Consider the following 18,859-nt stretch of genomic DNA (forward strand, 5'->3'; position numbering starts at 1 on the left):
GAAGTAGGATATTTGATCCATCGAACTTACACCATTCAATAAGATATTGGTTGTTCTGTCCATAAGCTCAGCTCCACTTACCTGACTTTTTCTCACAACCCTAATTTTTCCTGCTATGTAAAAAATCTAATTGTTTTTAAATATATTTAATGAGGTCACCTTTACTGGATCCCTGGCAGAAAATTCCATAGACTCACTCCTCTCTAGGGAAAAGCAGTTTCTCCTCATTTCCGTACAAAATTTATTCCCATGAATCTTGAGGCTATGTCCCCCTAGATCTAGTCTCATTTATCAGTAAAAACAGCTTTTGTGCCTCTCTCTTATCCATCCCTTTCATAGTTTATATGCTTCTATGAGATCCCCTCACATTCTTTTGAATTTCAGTGAGTATAGCCCCAGGTGACTTAATCTCTCCTTGTAGGCTAACCCCATCATCTCTGGAATCAATCTGCTGTACCTTATCTGCACCAGCTCCAAAGCCACACATTTTATGCCTGTATTTGTAAAACTCTAGTTTTTGTATGTTATAAAATGCTAATTTTGTACATAAGACCTGCCTTCTACCTTCTAAAGTAGATTTTCTTTCTAGTCTCTGCTCACTCTGCTACACTGATAGTTCATAGTTCAAGTTTAATTATCATTCAACCATACCCGAATACCCATGAATACAGCCAAACGAAACAGTGTTACTCCAGGGCCAAGGAGCAAAACACAGTCGCAATTGTCTCACATAGTAGCACAAGGCACATATAGCACATATAAGATATCAGTAAGATTCAGTCACACAAAAAATATAGTCCTAGACCCCGAGTCCATGAATGTTGCAGCAGTCTGCAGTTGAACACAATGTGGCTTGTCGTCTGCTGAGTGAACACTTGGGGGCAGCACCAACTCCAGCTTGGACGCTGTATCATGTTGCCGCCAGCGCTGTGGTGGGGCATACCGACTTCAACGCCTCTCTCCTGGAAGGCTGTCAAGAGGCAACACCACGGCTTGAGGTCTAGTCTGTCAATAAAGCAGTGAATCGGACTTGCAGCATTTCGTATCAACAAATTCCAAATAGGTCTTGTGAACACAAAAAAAGTGGAGAAGACTGCCGCTCGCTATTAGATCGCAAACTGCCTTCACGCACCATCTCCTCCAACGCCTCTCTGACACAGGCGCCAGCACAGTCTCACCAAGCCCAGCTCCTTCCTTTTCTCTGCCAATGTGCAACTCACTGATGGGGTACCTTTAAGTTCTTAATGTCCAGCAGGGCCTTGTGATCATAAAAAAGTATGTTTACAAAAGACAATAACACCTTTGGTTGGCTTCATTGAAGCCACTGGAACTGAGCACACCGCCATCTTACTGGAACTCTTCCAGCCCTTCCATTGTTTATTTTGAATTCTTTATGTTTGCTGATGGCCTTCTCTCATAACCTGTCATTCCTCATTTTCACTTTTCCACCCACTATAACATCCCCATGAATTGCTCCTCAATGCCCTTCACTTAGAACCGTCCCAGCAATGTAAATACCACTCAATTGTTTCTTTACTCACAGCAAATAGATGGATTTTGGTCTTGATCATCCTTTTCATCCTCTCACTCCACCACTGCAGTATTCTCCTAAATTAATACTGCCCAGACCCTGCCCCGTCTCCCCACAAACTCCTCCTTCCTTTACCTATCTTTTCTAAACGTCAGAGATAATTTGAGCCATCGCCTACATATTTTAGCCAGGTCTTTATTGCTGCCACAGTACCGTAATCCCATGGGGTTAATTGTGTTTACAGCTCACCATGCTTATTTAACGCACTCTTTGCAACTATATGCATGCACTGCAAATTAACATCAGGACTCTCTCATGCTTTGGTCCTATCTAATCATTTTCTGTTTCTTCATCTGGTGCTGTTTGATTTTCCAATTCCATTTGCACCCTTTCTCTGCTTTTTAGCTCCACCTTGCAGTGCTCATCCCTCATCAGTTTCAAACACATTCCCTAAACTTCAGCAAAATGTCCTAGTACCACTGACATGCAGTCTTTTCAGGTTTCGCCTTCCCCCGAAATGGCCCCAGTGCCCTGGAATGTGAATCACTCTCAACAGTTTGGCTCATCTGTTGTCCAGATATCTTTTTCCCTATTCTGGTCTCAACTCATTGCCTCCAAGGTGGCAGTCATCCACAATGCTAGGAATGCATGGGGGCCAGGCTTTTGCTCACACTTCCTTATGATATGCCTATGCCACCCAGTGGGACTTTTGCACAATGATTAATCAAGCCTGGGGTTATTGCACATAACTCATGTAAGCCTTACAGACAAATATAACTCTCATTTTAAAAGCTGTTGCAGTTTCTGCTCTGTAATATACTGCATAGAAACATGTCATTGGGTCCACCACATCCTCGTTGACCAGTGAGCACCCGTCTGTATTAATGCCATATTCTAGTACTTGGCCTGTAGTCTTCTCGTGTGATTTAAGTGCTTGTCTGCCTACTTTTTAAATGCTTTCAGTGACTCTGCTTCCATCTCTCTCTCTCTCTAGCACTGAATTCCAGATAACTCAGCACTCTCTGCGTTAAACAGCCTGCCCTTAAATCCCCTGTTAATCTGTCACATCTTGTCCTATATCTACATCCCATAATTTTATCCAGTCTGATAAAGGGAAAAATTTATGCAATCTATCATATCGAGAAACATCATAATTTTATATACCTTGTAGCAGCCATTTGAGCAAACCAACGCTGCTGTCGGAGACAAAGCATGGGGAGTTATCCTGTATGGCACACCCTCTGATCCAATCCAATAATAATCTTCAAAAAGTCAAAGAAATGTATTTGATCCTTAATTATCAACTAGCAAAACATACAATCTTGAAGCAATGAAACTAAAGCCAGCAATATTAAACGTACTTAAAGTTAAGTAACTTCAAGTGTAATTAAGCAATTAACAAAAGATATCACACTGGGCAGTCTGCAGCTCTGAAGCTGACTGAAACATCGCAAGGATAGGTAACTGTTCCCTTCACTTTTATCACGTCCCACCCCCCCCCACATAACTAACTACCGTAATAAACGCACGGCACAGAATGCATTGCAAATAGAAAACTTGGCGCATGGCTTCTACATCCCTCGGTCATGCCCCATTTTAACTTCCTCTGCTCCAGGGAAAATGGACTGAGCCTCAGCACTCCCTCCTCAGAATTGAAACTTGAGCTAGCATTAGGAGTTCACAAATAGTACTTGTGGCATTGAACAGAATTGCTTTTTATCCTTATAGCTACATTTGCCCTTCCTCTCTTTATCTTTCCTTTTAATTGCATACCTTATCCTCCATTACATTTTGCTCCACCTCTCTTGGTTGTAGAACAGTATACAGTCCAATTCTTGCCCATCCCTTTTACTTAGTAAAATTGGGTCTAATGAAGAGAAATGCACGTAAAATGCTGGAGGAACTCAGCAAATCGGGCAGTATGTATGAGGGGAAATATAGAGTCGATGTTTCAGGCCTCAACCCAAGACATCAACTGTTTATTTCCCTCCATAGGTGCTGCCTGACTTGCTGAGTTCCTGCAGTACTTTGTGTGTGTATTGCTCACAATCTCCAGCATCCGCCAGATCTCTTGTGCCTTGGCCTTAATGTAAAAAAAGAAATATCTGGAAACACTCTGAAAATCAGGCAGCATCTGTGGAAAGGGGAAGTGCAAATACTTCAGATCAAAGACTCATTGTCTATTGATACTATCTGCCCTACTGAGTGTTTCCTGTTTCCAACTTCAGCAGTTTTTCAATTCTCAGGAGTAGGAATAATTTCAGAGGGTCATTCTTTGAAGACATACCTATCCACAAACAGCCTCCAAAAAAAGTTAGAAGGGGGAAACCACTCATATGTTTACTTGTCAGTATAATTTAGAATATAAGACATTTGGATTCAGCTTGCAGAGTAGATTAGAAATACTTTATCTAGTAAAACTAGAAGCCCTCAATTATGAGATGCTGATGCAGTGCATATAATGCACACAAATGAGTCATATGAATTCTGGTCATGCTGCACACTGCATGCAAATATTAACTTCAGTGCTGATCATGCCATGGAAAGCTGCTTTATTCTCTTTTGAGACTGACTACACATCATACATTTTTAATATTGGACATAATCAGAATGTTGGTAATCCACGCTATTTATGCACTGACATTTAATATAATTGTGCTGCATTCGATATTAGATCAGGAAAATTGCTTCAATTGCCAGGTAAGCTAAATGATTTGTTTTTTTTCTGTTTTTAATAGTAAGATGATTAAAATTGGCTTTTTTTTTGACAAAGAAAAGTCACTGCATTGGTTTATTTTATAATAACATTTACTGTATTTCACTCTCGAGGGAGTAATTTCCACAAATGGCTTCCTTGTTCTTTTCTATTTCCCAATTCCTTCCGTATACCTTCTATGATTTTACATGTGCTCATTCTATTTTGCAGTGGTCTTCTATGGCAATGGGGTCCTATCAGTAGTAAGAGGAGGTGGTGCTGGGATTGAGACAGTAACTTCTTAGCTTTAGGGCTGGGATTGATGTTCTTGGGATCTGTGGTAATATTGCAATGCCAGGAAGTTTGGAGAGATTTAGCTGAAATACTAGGTTATCTGGAAATGTGCGAGACTTTTGGCCTAATATGGAATTGTGATTGTGGAGTCTACATAAACTCACGATGTGAGTTGTCCAAATGATACTGAAAATGGCCACAGAAAGGATGGGATGGAATGGAATGAGGAGCTTATAAAGACATCTGATGCCCAGATGATCTCAGGTGTAGAAGGAGCCAGGGGCAGCCTGATAGGAAATGTGAGGAGAGCTTCAGAGAGAGAGAGGAGGCCAGGCCACATCAGAGGTGCTGAGTCGAGTAGCTGGGTGGCATATGATGGAAACATAGGGAAAATGAGGGGCAAGCAAAAACGAAGCTGATGCAATTGTTTGGGTTTAGGGTTGGCCTCCTTCAAGCTCTTTTGACCTATCACAACCTTAAGCTGAACTTTTGACCATGCATCCACATTGGCCATATACAGTATATGGTTGTCATCTTCATCTGAATACTCCCAGCAGCACTATTGAGCAGCCATCTGTCTGGGGTCTGGTATATTTATGTTTTTAACCTCTGGTTTGCTTATAGCCATTAGTGTCACTTGTGTCGCTTGGCACTAACAACTACAGTCAAGCCAGAGACTTAATCGCTTCAGCCCTCATGATACCTGTATCCGAGCAGGGTCTGAAGCCCAGTGTCTTCAGCTCATCCTCTACCACTTCTTCCTCAGCACTCGTTGTCTCTTGTGTGATTTGGGTTGAAGGTAATTGTCAGTGAATCTCCACCGGTGCCTGAATTGATAATGATGCCAAGAAGAAAGTGGTGATGGATAGTCCGTGGTATTATTTGTGGGAGGAGCTGGCACAGAAGGATAGAGTGGATTCTCAGGACTAGAAAGTATCACCATGTCAGACGGATGAAGGACCCCTCAGAGGCATTATAAAGATGGAGAGCCATGTCATTCAAAGCTACTAGGAAGTAATGTAACAAACATTTTGTGGTTACAGTATCAAGAAACACAAAAGCAAGCCTTCAGCTTACCATGTCATTACCTGTCTATACCAATTCTGATTACCATCTCTTGGTTCACAACCTATACCTTGGTAATTCCAGTACTCTCACAGTTGCTTCTCAAATGTTATGAGAGTACCTACGTACGTCACCTTCTCAGACAATGTAGTCCAGTGTGCAACCACCCTCTGGTTGAAACATTTCTTCAGGACCCCTCTAAACCTTTACTGCTCGCCTTAACTCAATGCCCGAATGCCATTAGGAAAAAGTTTTGTAGTATCCACGCTATCTTTGCCTCACTATAATTGTGTGGACCTCTATCAGTTCCTCCTTCAGTCTTCTCTGCTTTAAAAACTAGTCCAGCCTATCCAGGCTCTCCTCATAACTGAAACATTCAATTCTGGGCAACATTCTGGTGGATCTCTAATACACCATCCCCAGTGCAATCAAATACTTCCTCTAGTGTGGTGACCAGAACTGCACATAATATACCAGAGGTGGCCTAATCAGTATGTTTTAAGGAATTGATTTATCAGTGAATGCACAATATTCATGCATATCGAAAGGCTCCAAAAATAACTTTGAAGGTCACTCACTTTAACCAAAGCATAGCATTGAAATCATGAAAATAATTTTTATCAGTGATTTTTGATTGGATGAAACAGCTGAGTCTTCTGGATACACGTTCTCACATCATGTGAAAGTGGCCTTGATGTAATTATAGATAATAAAAGTGAGCACTCATCAATTAGATTTTAATTTAGGGCATTTTCAGGGCACCCATATCCCATTCAGCTTATGTTTTAGATTCACAAGCGGATCTTCCTTTTTTTAAGCTCTTTGTCCTAGTTAGATTTACAAACGTTTGTAAATGCAAAATGAGGGAGTATTTAAGTTCCTTTGAATCAAAATAGTGAAATGTACTAGGTTTTAATTACCATTGTGCCATCAGTGTCTCGTCACTTTCCACCAAGCATCTCTCAATGTATACGATGAAAAGGCACAATCAATACTATTTTATAGTCATTGTCTCATCATCTGAATTGTTACCCAAAGAACTGATTTAGATTTAAATGACCCTTCACTGTTTTGGTAAGTAAATTGAAAGATAAACAATTCCACAAGCAATTATTGATGAAGTCATTTCTGTTTACTGAATCTGGCAGAACAATCAATAGGGGGGCTACATCTTCTGTGACTACGACTACCATTATTGGTTCTTGACTCTTCAGATCTACTACCAATATCCTTTTCAGCATTCTTTTCTCTACATTTAGTGACTCACATCTCTGCTGAGTCTTCGCCAATACCTTTCTTTATTCCCAGGTGATGACTGTCATCATCTCTGATAGGAAAGTGAGGCTAGAAATGCCATTGATTGCAGAGATACCAAATAATACTGCCCTAGCATTCATTAACATCATTGATGAGCTACTGATAATATTTTTGTAATACTGCTATTGTTTGCTTCCCTGAGGTTATCAACCACCTTCTGACCTTGTCTAGATGTTCTGCTGTCTTTCCTCAGGGTTTTATCAACTTTGTGATGATGCTATCTGAAAAAGTGGAGTAAATAGAATACAGAATAAAAAGTGCACTCTCTAGTGATATTAATAATACCAATATTTAATTAAACCTATGTCAATCTGGGGCTTCAACTTATTAAAAAACACATACAGTAATACTAGAAATTCAGTATAAAATGCGGAGGATGTTCAACAGTCGGACAGCATCTGTAGAGAGAGAGAAAAACAGTTAACATTTCAGATTGATGACCTTTCGTCAGAATCTATTTTAATAATTTTGATTTTGCTGAATTAGATGTTATTGGATGGCGGGCTTATAAGGAACGAACTGGAGCGAAAATAGGTTGCATGGCCGTCAAACCTGCATCATTATTCAAAAAGGTTGTGAGTGATCTGATCGTGGTCTCAGCTCCACTTTCACCCCTGTTCTCCTGAATAGTTGATTCCTCTACCAATCAAAAACCTGTTTATTTCACTTTTGAATATTTTCAATGATTCAGCCTTCACAATTTCCTGGGATAATGAGATCTAAAGGTTTATGACACTTTGATGGAATGAATTCCTAATCAATCCATCTTAAATGGGCAATACCCCAACCAAGGCAAGCATCCTTTCAGCTTCTACCATGTTAATTCCTCTGTGAATCTTATATGTTTCAATAAGGTTACCTCTTACTCCAATGCATATGACCCTATCTCAACAATTCCTCCTACACTAACCTCTTCATCCCATGAAACAATCCCATAAGATGTTTCTCGTCAGTAGTGCAAGGATAATCATCCTTAAATAACAGAAACCAAACTGAGCAAAGTACAAAATCTGTGATCTCACCCGTTTTGATTATGCAAGATTTCCCTATGTTTGTACTCTATACTTGTTATGATATAATCCACTTGCCTTCCTGGCTATCTGCTGCACCTTAATGTGAAACTTGTTTTGTTTCATATGTGAGGATAAGCAGATCTCTCCATGCAATTGTACTCTGCTGTCTCCATTCAAACAGTACTCTCCTGTTATATTTTTTTAAGAAAATGTATAATGTCACATTTCCCCTTATCATGCTCCAACTGCCAGTCTTTGCATCATCAGTAAAATCAGCTACCACATACTCCATCTTTCACTGAGATTAACTTTAAATAGTTGAGGCTATTGTGCTGATCCCTATGGTACCCAGAATAATTCAGTTTACCATCCTGAAAATGATCTGTTTATTCTGACTCTATTTTTTTGTTACTTAATTGATCAACTATACCCATGATAATATATATAACACCCCTCTCCGTGTTCGTTGAAAGTAACCTTTTATGTGGCATTTTATCAAGTATCTTCTGAAAATCCAAATACGCTACTTTTACTGATTTCTGCAAGAAATCTAATAATTTCGTTTCACTAAGTCATGTTAATTCTGCTCAGTTTTTCTAAATATTCTGCTTCTGCATACCTTCTTGATAATAGATTCCAACATTTTCCTGATAATAGATGTCAGCCTAACTGCCTTATAGTTTTCGTCTATCTGTTGCCCTCCTTTACTGAAATACATTTATAGATTTTCAGTCAGGTGGCTTCTTTCTGGAATTTAGGGGATTTTGGAAGATCGCAATCAATTTTGCACTATCACGGCAGTCATTTTCTTTAATTCCTGAGAAGACTGACTTTTGGGTGTAGAGGACCAATTAGTCTTCAATCCCTTGGCTTCTTGAAATGCTGCACTATCATGTGCTGTGTGGTACTCCCACAGCAGGGACGTCCATGTTGGAATAGGAAAGGTATAAAGAAGTGGAAAGGTTTTTAAGTGTGTCTGCATTCTCTTGATGAAGAAGTTTTGTGTTTGGAATGAGTGTTGATTCACAATTGAAAGCTTCTTGGCACAAACCTTCATTCTCCAGGTGATTATCTTTTCTTTAATCTTCCCGCTGCCTCAGTAAAGCAGCCAGCATAATCAGAAATCCCACCCGCCGTAGACATTCTCTCTTCTCCTCTCTCTCATTGGTCAGAAGATATAGACGCCTAACAGCAGTTACCAGAAGGTTCAAGAGTAGCTTAATCCCACTGTTATCAGACTCTTAAATGGACCTTTTGTATGAAAAGATGGGCTTTTGGCCTCATAATTTACCTTGTTATGATCTCACACTTTATCATTTACCTGCACTACACTTTTCCAGTAGCTTTTACACTTTATTCTGCATTGTTACCTTATTGTAGCTCAATAGACTGAGTAATGATTTCATCTGTATAAAGAGAATGCAAGATGGCCTTTTCACTGTATCAATAATAAACCAATACCAGTACTATTTCCCCTTTGTTTTTTATTCTCTCCTTTGTTCTTCAAAATGACTTTAATGAATCAATCATCAACAATTGCGATCTGCTTGGTGCCCAACAAAAATGCATCAAGAATCTAAATTGAGGTCAAATCTGTAAATATAGGAAAGGATCTTAATTTCGTGGTGGTCCACTGAGGAAGAAAGCATCAAAATTGTCAAACAAGCCACCAATGCATTGTCAGAGGAATTTATTGTATGAATGGATGATAATCAACATTAATCACAGGCAGAAAGTGGCTGCCTTAAAGTTCATTTAAACAGCATCTTCAAATTTGCCACCCAATGATTCCACACGACAAATATAAATTAAAGCTTCCCAATGAAAACTCTGTGATTTTTGTCTGATATAAAATCACTCACATACATTGATGATGCTATGAAAATGGATATATGCAGCTATTAGAAATATATATTGTTCATCAACTATAGATTATATCTCCAGAGCAAACATAGGTGTATGAATAAACGATATTACCTTATCATCCTGACAAAACTGAACATAGCCGCCATTCCTAGATATAGTCTGGCACAGGAAAGTCAAACAATTTGACTTTAGAAAACAGAATTAAGCTGTATGCATACAGAGCTACAGATGGAGGGGGCTTTGACTGAAACGATGTGGAGTGCTGTCCTTACTTCTCAAAAGCTATATATTGCATTTGTAATCCTTAATATTATCAAAACCTTCCAAAGCAAGGGAACAAATGAATAAAATGCTAATTCTGATTCAAACTTCAATTATATAAGTAGGCTTTAAAGATACCTTTTCTGCAGTAAAATAATAAAATTAAACTAACAGCACATGTACTAAGGTGTCCCTTATTCTATTATCTATTGGCCTTTGATTTTCTTTTTGTAATAATTATCAACATTCACAGTGCCTACCAAACAACTGGCCCGGTGGCAGTGAAAAGCAGAAAATGCACATATAGATTAGGCTGAGAATATCGTATTTCTGGATGTATCATTCTCCTGACTGCTACTCAAGCAGGTATTAGCAGTGTGTCCAGTACAAGAAAACTGAGAATATACAGTAACCATAAAGTGTGTTTGAGATACAGTATAGGAACAGCAAGCAGCAAGGTGTTTTCAGGTAAGTTCCGCTGAATTGTGTATTTCACCTGGTGGGTATGTTGATTTGCCCAAAACCTGCTGTCCATTTCTCTTTTATTTTCTTCACTATTGGGAAGGTACTAATAAACGTTGGATCTTTCACTTCATTTAGTGAAAGCTCTAAACATATCTTTGTGCACAGAAGAGTCTTCTAATGAATAACAGTAACCGGTGCAAGTTAACAACTCAATTATCGGTATCCATGTCCGTAGTTCAAATTAATAACTGTATTAACATACTTGCCCACTCCATTTTCTTTTCCCTTCACGTTTTTCAGAACCCTGCCAACTCCCCGGATTGGAATTTGCTATTTTGTCTTTAGACTCCAGGCTGTGTGCTGTTACAGCAAGTTTACTTTTATTCTATATTTTGCTAATTATTTGTTACTTTTTAAAGGCATATAGATAAATCCACATGTAGTAACTTAGGTTGTTTTGCAATGGGGACGGGCAAAATGCCAAGTACAAATGAGTGTGTTTAATTCTTGACATTGTTTGGTGCAATATTGAACAAGTACGAAAGGTTCACTTCGGATCCCTAATTTCTTACAGCAATACCTGAGCATAGAAATATGAACCAATTAGCTAACACTGTTCCTGTTCAGTTGCACTCAGGATCGACTACTTACTTCTGGATACCAGGAGGTAACAGTTTGGACTCAACTCTGGTTACGCTGTCCTCATATTTAAATAGCCTGCTAGGTTGTCACTGAGTTGTTTTCTCACAATTGAGGAGCAGCAACTCAAGTGATTTAAATGGGGGTTGCCATTTTAAATGGGGGAACCACCACAGTACAAGCCTTAGGAACGAAGAAGACATTTTAAATCAAATGTATAAAGTGACAGAAAGCTGAAACTAGAAGAAACAGGCAACGTGAGAGAATAAAAAGTTACAAGAAAAGAAAACATGAAAAGCAACTGATAGTGTATAATGTAAGTGTGAGGATGAAACAAGAGATACAGACATAAGATGCAAACAACAAGCAAAACAAAAAGAGTCAATAGTTTGATGAAGGAAAGAGGGGAAAAAATAGCTGAGGTGAGATCAAGGAATCAGTTTGTGTTAGTATTGTATCTGCATTAAAATATACTGGGGGTAAATTCATTTGGGTCCAAAAAGGAGCAGTAGGATCCAGTATGTGATTATCTCACCCTGTTGACAGCAGTGCTAACAGACTCGTCTGGTCAGTGCTAACTAGGCTGCTGATTGGCTGTAAGCATCATTGTGGGGACCAATATCCCGAGTAGCATCTTCAGTTAAAGCTAGTCTCTGTCTATAATAGGAGATGTTGCAGACTTGGAGCACGTACTAAGGAGCATTCTATGAGTAGAATACTGATGTGGGCAACGCTGAGCCACGATAGCTGGTGGGAGTGCGTGGGATCCAGTTGGCAGCATAGTGGTGCGGCTAGTACACCTGCTGTCTCACAACACCGGAAACCCAAGTTCAATACTGAACTTTGATGCTGTTGGGGTAGAGTTTGCATGTTCTCTCTTTGACTAGGTGATCCAGTTCTCTCCCAGGTCCAGAGATACAGTATGTAGTTTAGTGGGTTAACTGTCCACTGTAAATTGCCCCTGTTTGTAGGTCTGTGGTAGACTTTGTGGGGAGTTGAAGGGTATATGGGGGATTAAAAATAAAGGATAGAACCAGCGTAGATGGGTGGGATGGGCCCAGTGGGCCAGAATGCCTGTAGCCTGCTGTACCATTCTATAATGCTGTTAGCCTGCTCCCTTTCACTTCCTCCCTTTGTCCCATCACTCAGTTACCTGCCTAGAAGCACTTAGAGCATCCGAGTTTGAAAAAAATTAGCTTTTCCAATCATAATTCTGTTCCCTGTCAATTCTGATTTTTTAAATTGAATCTTTATCTTGTATCTTAGAAAAATGATGATCATTTTGTTTCTAGAATGCCATTTGTAAATGGCTTGCTAAAAGATCTGATGGGAGTGACCCATGAACGTCATTGAAATTTGCCTTCATGGGTTCGTATATGTGCTACAGCTCAGATTGGAATTACCATACCTATGACACTGCTTTTGGTATACCTTCTTAACCGTCTTGGAACCTGTTGAGAGTCATTTGGTATTGTTGCTTTGCTTTCTCAGATGGAATAAACCCATGCTGCAAAGAACATGGAAAAATACAAATGAAAGTGCATTTCGACATTGTAACTGAAGTGTTTTATAGATGTTGCATCTAGAATAATTTGTGAAAAGAGTTGATTGTTTAAATTTTTTTTAAAACTCCTTAGGATGGCGATCCCACGCTCCCTCCAGAAAAACGGAATCAGGTAAGATGTGAGATAACGGAACTGCTTTTGACAAAATCCGGTTGATAGTGGCTGTAATCCCGTTACATAATTAGATGTTGCACCAATTCTGCAAAAGTGAATCAGACACAGCATGCATCAAATGGCAATAAGCCTTACCTAGCATTTGAAATAAATGCTAGCTGTGATCAAATTTGCTGCCAATTGAGTTCCTAGGATAAAACATGAGCACTGCCTGTTATTGAATGCCAATGAAAAAGATACTCTAGGTAGAAAATTGCAAACAAAAACTGCACAACATCTGAATTTAAATTAAGAAACAATAGAGTGAAGAATCATTCCAAGAAATATTTATTTTAATAATAAATTAGAAGGTATTTTTAAATATAGATGCCTCCTATTTTAGTGTAAGCTCTAAACTGTGAGCATGCTTTATAGATAAAGTCTGTTGATTTACTCTGATTAAAGATCCCATCGATAAAGCATGGAGGGTGTATGTAGTTAACAATGATTCTGGCTGTTTTGCTGATGCTGAGATCTGATGACACAGCTTGTCAATAATAATACATACCTCAGACTCTGCAAACACTCCCTTACTTTTATCAAGTCCCTTTTGTCATGGTCTGTGATGCAAACGGACGTGACGTTTCATTCTGACCTTAACTATCTTTGTTAATATTGATTTTGTAGTTAAGGTTTCAACAGCAGTAGAAAAAGCAATTCAGCATAATCTTAATACACAAGTAGTTTACATAACAGTTCATGCTATCTGCCAGTTATTTCTCTTCCCCCCCCCAACACTTTCAATTAGATAAGTTATATCAGCAGTGCATTTTGTCTGTCTGTGGTGAGAAACACACCATTGAAACTGAAGATAAACAAGTTCGTGTCACAAGTGAGCAATTACAGCATGGAAGCAAATGAACTCAAACTACATTTCATTCCCCAGGCAAACCTGGCACAACTACTGAGTAGTTCTCGAGAGCGGAATAAACAACTCACAGAGGAAATCAAAGAAATGCAGCAGAGACTGACTGAGGCTCAGGGTGATAACAAGGTATAGTTTATAAGGATGGTTGGTGATGGAGGGAAGAAAATCATGAATCTCGTCTGCCTGAAATAATTCAGAGAGAGGAAAGGAAGCCTTTAATTCACTATAACAATAGTGACAATTGGAAATAATTTCTTTTAAAGTTGCATGAGGGAAGTTCATGTGATACAAAGGATGGGAAATAAATAACTATAGCTGTGCAAGTGATTAAAATGTTCCAGTTGACTACCTCTTGTTATTAGAAGCAGTATGCACCTCCGTCCAATAAACATACTCAATTACTTGGGAACTGTCAGAAATTCACTATCAATTGCTGGAATGTTCAAATGCTTATGCTGCATGTTGTCAGTATCTCCCTTCAGGTCTGCTCAACCTTACAGCCCATTTGCTTAATTTGGATATCTGATTGAAAGCTGCCAACAATTCTGTTGAAGCTTGCTTTTCTGATGATTGTGCAAATTTCCCTCCATCAAATAAATGATTGCAAATGACAAAATTATTAATTACTACAAGAAGCCAACAAGTACAAACTCTTTTTCTGAGTTTATGTCAAGGGCAGGTAGTCTCCTGTACTAGCAGCAAATGTGAGAAATTTGGGGATGCACTGCTCATCTGCTATCAGAAATTTGCAACCTGCTCATGCCTTCATTTTCAATGTATGTTGGCAGCATTGAAGACCCTTGTAAGAAAATCATTCCAGCTGATGTGGAAATTCATTGCTCATGTTCCTGTGAAATCCTTGGAGATGAAGGAAATTTTTGCTGAGCAAAATTTCCCTTCTCAGTTATTAATGGTCAACAGTTCATTGTCCCAGCTTGTCTCATTATAAACTTTATTTATTATTAACATTGAGCTAATAGACTCATCATTGCCTTTTTCAATATAGTAACTACATGAATTGCAATTAAGAGAAATTTTACCAATACATAGTATTTCTTCCATAGCAAGAAGCAGCTGCCACATATTTCTTCTCTGTGCTCCTTCATTGTGCTAAAATATAAACTTACTTACTCACTTACTGTCCCTGTCTTGATGGTGGAGTTGGCCTCTCTTTTCATCACGTGCCCAATTCATCTCCAACATGTCCTCATGATGATTACAGCCATGTCCTCTTGATGACACTGAAGGAGTAGGGTGTGGTTTGAGATCTTTCTTGACCAGAATATAAGGAGGATTTTCTGGAGGCTCATGAGTGGAATGATGGCAAGGTGGCTCTCTGTTTTGCACCAGCTTTCTGACCCATATTAGAGTGTATAGCCCAATGGTCTCTATCTGCTACCTTATCAAATAGCCTTCCAATGTTAATTCCAAAATCTTCAAGGAGTCTGAATATCATAAAGTCAATATATTAGACATTTAGTAATTCTGCCAATGTTACGTCTACAACTTTCTCTTCATTTTCATCTGTCAAATACTCTTGTACTGTTATGTTGCTGTAAAAACTTTTGAGTGCTTACTTCGGAATTTTAGTGATTCTCGTCTCAAATGTCCTCTTTATTTCAATATCTATTTTATCATGAAGTTTGAAGTCCCTTCCTTCAGACTTAGCTTGTGTTTTTAACAAATGTTCTCTTTTGAATTTATTCAACCAGTTCAGAGGATGTTGTAGCGGTGTGCTACACACAGCGCTAGAATAATCACACGGAGTCGGTGAGTTAGAGTTGCGATGAAAGAGATTTATTCAAACTTCGCGGCCCGCTTTAAAGCCTTCCCGTTCCCGCCCTCCCTGGGCGGGTTGCTGTGGGGAATGCATATTCCCAGACCCTTTCTGCGCGCGGGATTTTCCCCCTGCTGGTGAAGATGGCCTGGCGCCCTTTTTGGGGCCGGCCCTCTGCCTGCGCGCGCTGTTGTGAGCCGGTTCATGTGTACCAGAAAGTGGGTCGCCACAATGTCTATTTAATATGCATGCTTCTTCTTGACTATAAACATCTTGCAAACTTATTATTCTGAAAGTCTTTCAATTTCCTACACCAAGATAACTTTCAATAATATTCTTCAATTTATTTTCAGCTTTCATTTCAAATGTACAAAATTTTCACATTAAAAAAGATGCTGTTTTACTCTGCACTAAAGATTATGGAAGTGACTATTCAAACCTTGAACCTGTTCTGCCACTCTTTTGAGTTATGCCTGATCAGTATAGCAACATTACAAAACTTTGTCTTGTTTCCATGTTCCTCAATTAGCCAACTCTAACAAAACATTGTGTTGGAAATAACATGGTGTTCTAAAACTCATTGTTATTTTAGATAGATCTAATGTCATCAATGTTTTGAGGAATTCCAGATTTTCATTATCCTTTGTGAGAAGATGCGCATTCTGGCATAACCACTGATAATCTAACTTTATGTTTATGCACTCTGGGTCTGGGCTTCTAATTTTCTCCAACAACTATGTAACTACTTTAGTTATATAGAATTTGTCCTCTGATCACTCCCTGAAATTTCAAATGAAAAAGTACGTAAATGTCCCAAATCCATGTAACCTAATCTAACCCTTAACAATTTTAGCCATGTGTTATTCTGATCAAACTGTGCTACATCTTCTTGGAGACTAACATATGATTGCAGAACTCCAAGGGTGTAACCAAAGGTTTATTAGTCATTATTAATGTTGACTGCCTGATCACTTGTGTTATCATTCTTGTGAGGTTTGATATTCTTTCCAACAGATGCTTTTCTGCTCACTTGATACAATTAGTGTATGAATAAGGATTTACACACAAAAAGTTCTTTAATACTGATAAAATCACAGCTCAGTTCCTGCTTCCACTCTGTTGTGACATTTCCATTTGGCCCATTGAGTGAAACCTTACTGAATGATGCCCATGCTTTGCATCATCTCCTGTGCAATTTCTGCAGCTGACCTGTGCTTCAGATGGCTCCCGGGACAAATGGTACTTCAGGCCTCACTGCCATGAATATCTGTGATGCAGAGTGACCTACAAGTGATGATTCAGCCTCAGACAATGGATCTTGAGACTTCATTCTGACTCTCCTGATAGCTTTTGGCCTTTGCAACTGTTTGTAAATCTCTTATAATTAGACATTGAAAATTGGATAAATGAATTTAAACATTTAAATGTTATAAACTGTGTAAAAATGATAAGAAATAAAACATTTATTAAATAACATATTTCCCTGATAAACAAGCTCAACTTAAATTTTGGGTTGACCTTCAACATCTCGAACTGAGTTGAGACAAAGACAGACAAGGTTAAACGGAGCCTTGTTAATATCTAATTGTGATAACTTACATCAGTCAGGAGGCATGTCTATTTTTGGGGGTGAAATTGACTACAAAAATGCCATTATTAGTTCTTAAACCATGCCTTAAGAATATTTTACCTCAGTGACAATACATTTTCTTCAATACTCTTCCCTTGCTGCATTGTGGTTAATTTCTCCAGTCCACGAGCATGATTGGTTTGACTTGTTTGGTGTGCTGCTGAAACGCTGAGACTGGGCTATGGAATTGGGCAGCCAGACCACAAGCCCTGGGAATGGGGGAGAAGAAGCTCAGAGGCACTGGAAATGGAAATAGGTCAGATGATCAAGCTCACTGCAGTTGAGATCCAATGTTACGGTATCTGCAAATTAGCTTCATTTATCTTCTTCCTTCAGACCAAATTCAAACAAAAGGGGCCGTGTCTCATAACGGTACAGCCAGTGGTTCAAAAATAAAATGAATATAGCGTCCTCAGCTCAACATGACTGAATTCTATCTCAGTCTAGGTGGTCGAGTCTAGTACTTGAGTAGGAAGTCAGATGCACTGCATCTGACCTCCAGTATGTTCTTGCCTCCCTTCCTACTATGTATTGGTGTGGAAGTCATAAACACATGAAAAGGTCCTTGTTGGTGTTCTCTTCTGACCTGCCAGCAATGGGTATGTATGTTTCAGACCATTAGTCAACGTAATTGTGTGCTGGAGCACTTTAATACTTCAAGGGTACAGTGAAAGGAAATATTTGTTACTTTTTACAAATCTCTTCACTTAAAATAGGAGGTTCAGTGATAAACATTACCAGTCATTAGAAATGTTATTAAATTCTGGTTGGAATAACACGGTTGAATTGTAGATAGAAATGGAGAGAGAACATCAACTTTCTTTCTCCGGTGTCCATTATATGAGAAATTACTCTAGTTTTCTATTATTAATGCAGAGGAAGTCATGACCTAGAACACATTGTTCAAACGGAAAATCATTTTTTCCAAGCGTAACGTACATTAAAGACAAAGGCGGTGATGCAGTAATGGGAAATGATGTAGTCATTATTAACACAAGAGGTGGTGAAGGTACGTGGGTGATAGAAGCATGAAAAATGGTAGATAGAAGATCATTTTGTTATGCACTTTCAGTTTGGACTTCTTTTCCTTAGTATTTATGATTGAAGATTATTCATATTCATATTCTCATTAGATGAATTATGTTCCTCTTACAGTTCTACTTCTCACTTTTTTTATGTTGTTCAGAAAACAGTACACCTGTATCATCCTGGAAATGTTAATTGGATGTCTCCGGATTGTCCAGCATTTGAATTGCAGCTTGACTAATGAAGATGGCTTGCTCAGTTTTTAAAACGGGTCACATTTTAATGGAGAGTTCATTCGTGGAGTTGTCCTGCATATTAGCAGCCAGATTCATAGTCAAAGGCTGTTGTTAAAAGATGTTCCAAGCATAAACAGATTGGGAATTCGGTCCATCACAGTATGATAGTTGCTGCAAGCAGGTCTGACATAGACCAGGATGAACTTGTGCTTGGTTTTGGACGTCAGCTGAAGATTGATGAGCCTGGTTGATTTGAAGGTACTTGCATTGTCATGTGGCTGCAGTTGATAGTGGAAATTTCAGCCAGCTATATAAATCCATGCGCCTTGTTGTTTTGGTCATTGTGATCACAGGGGACAGTGCCTAACCCTGCAGTACTGGAAAGCAATCCACGTCTTATGCACACACTTGCGTCTGTCTCTGAAACTCAAGATGTCTCTAATATCATCCTGAAAGAT

General features: G+C 38.9%; 1 protein-coding gene across 1 annotated transcript in view; it reads left to right on the plus strand.

The window, feature by feature from the left end:
* Nucleotides 1–18,859, plus strand: part of LOC134344100 (coiled-coil domain-containing protein 149-like) — a 106,596-nt gene that overhangs the window by 29,274 nt on the left and 58,463 nt on the right. The window contains exons 3-4 of the mRNA XM_063043357.1: nucleotides 12,784–12,822; nucleotides 13,751–13,858. Coding sequence (XP_062899427.1) covers nucleotides 12,784–12,822; nucleotides 13,751–13,858 — 147 coding nt within the window. The remainder of the gene's footprint in view (nucleotides 1–12,783; nucleotides 12,823–13,750; nucleotides 13,859–18,859) is intronic.

The sequence above is a fragment of the Mobula hypostoma genome, chromosome 3 (assembly GCF_963921235.1).
Source record: "Mobula hypostoma chromosome 3, sMobHyp1.1, whole genome shotgun sequence".
In the NCBI taxonomy this organism is placed as follows: Eukaryota; Metazoa; Chordata; class Chondrichthyes; order Myliobatiformes; family Myliobatidae; genus Mobula; species Mobula hypostoma.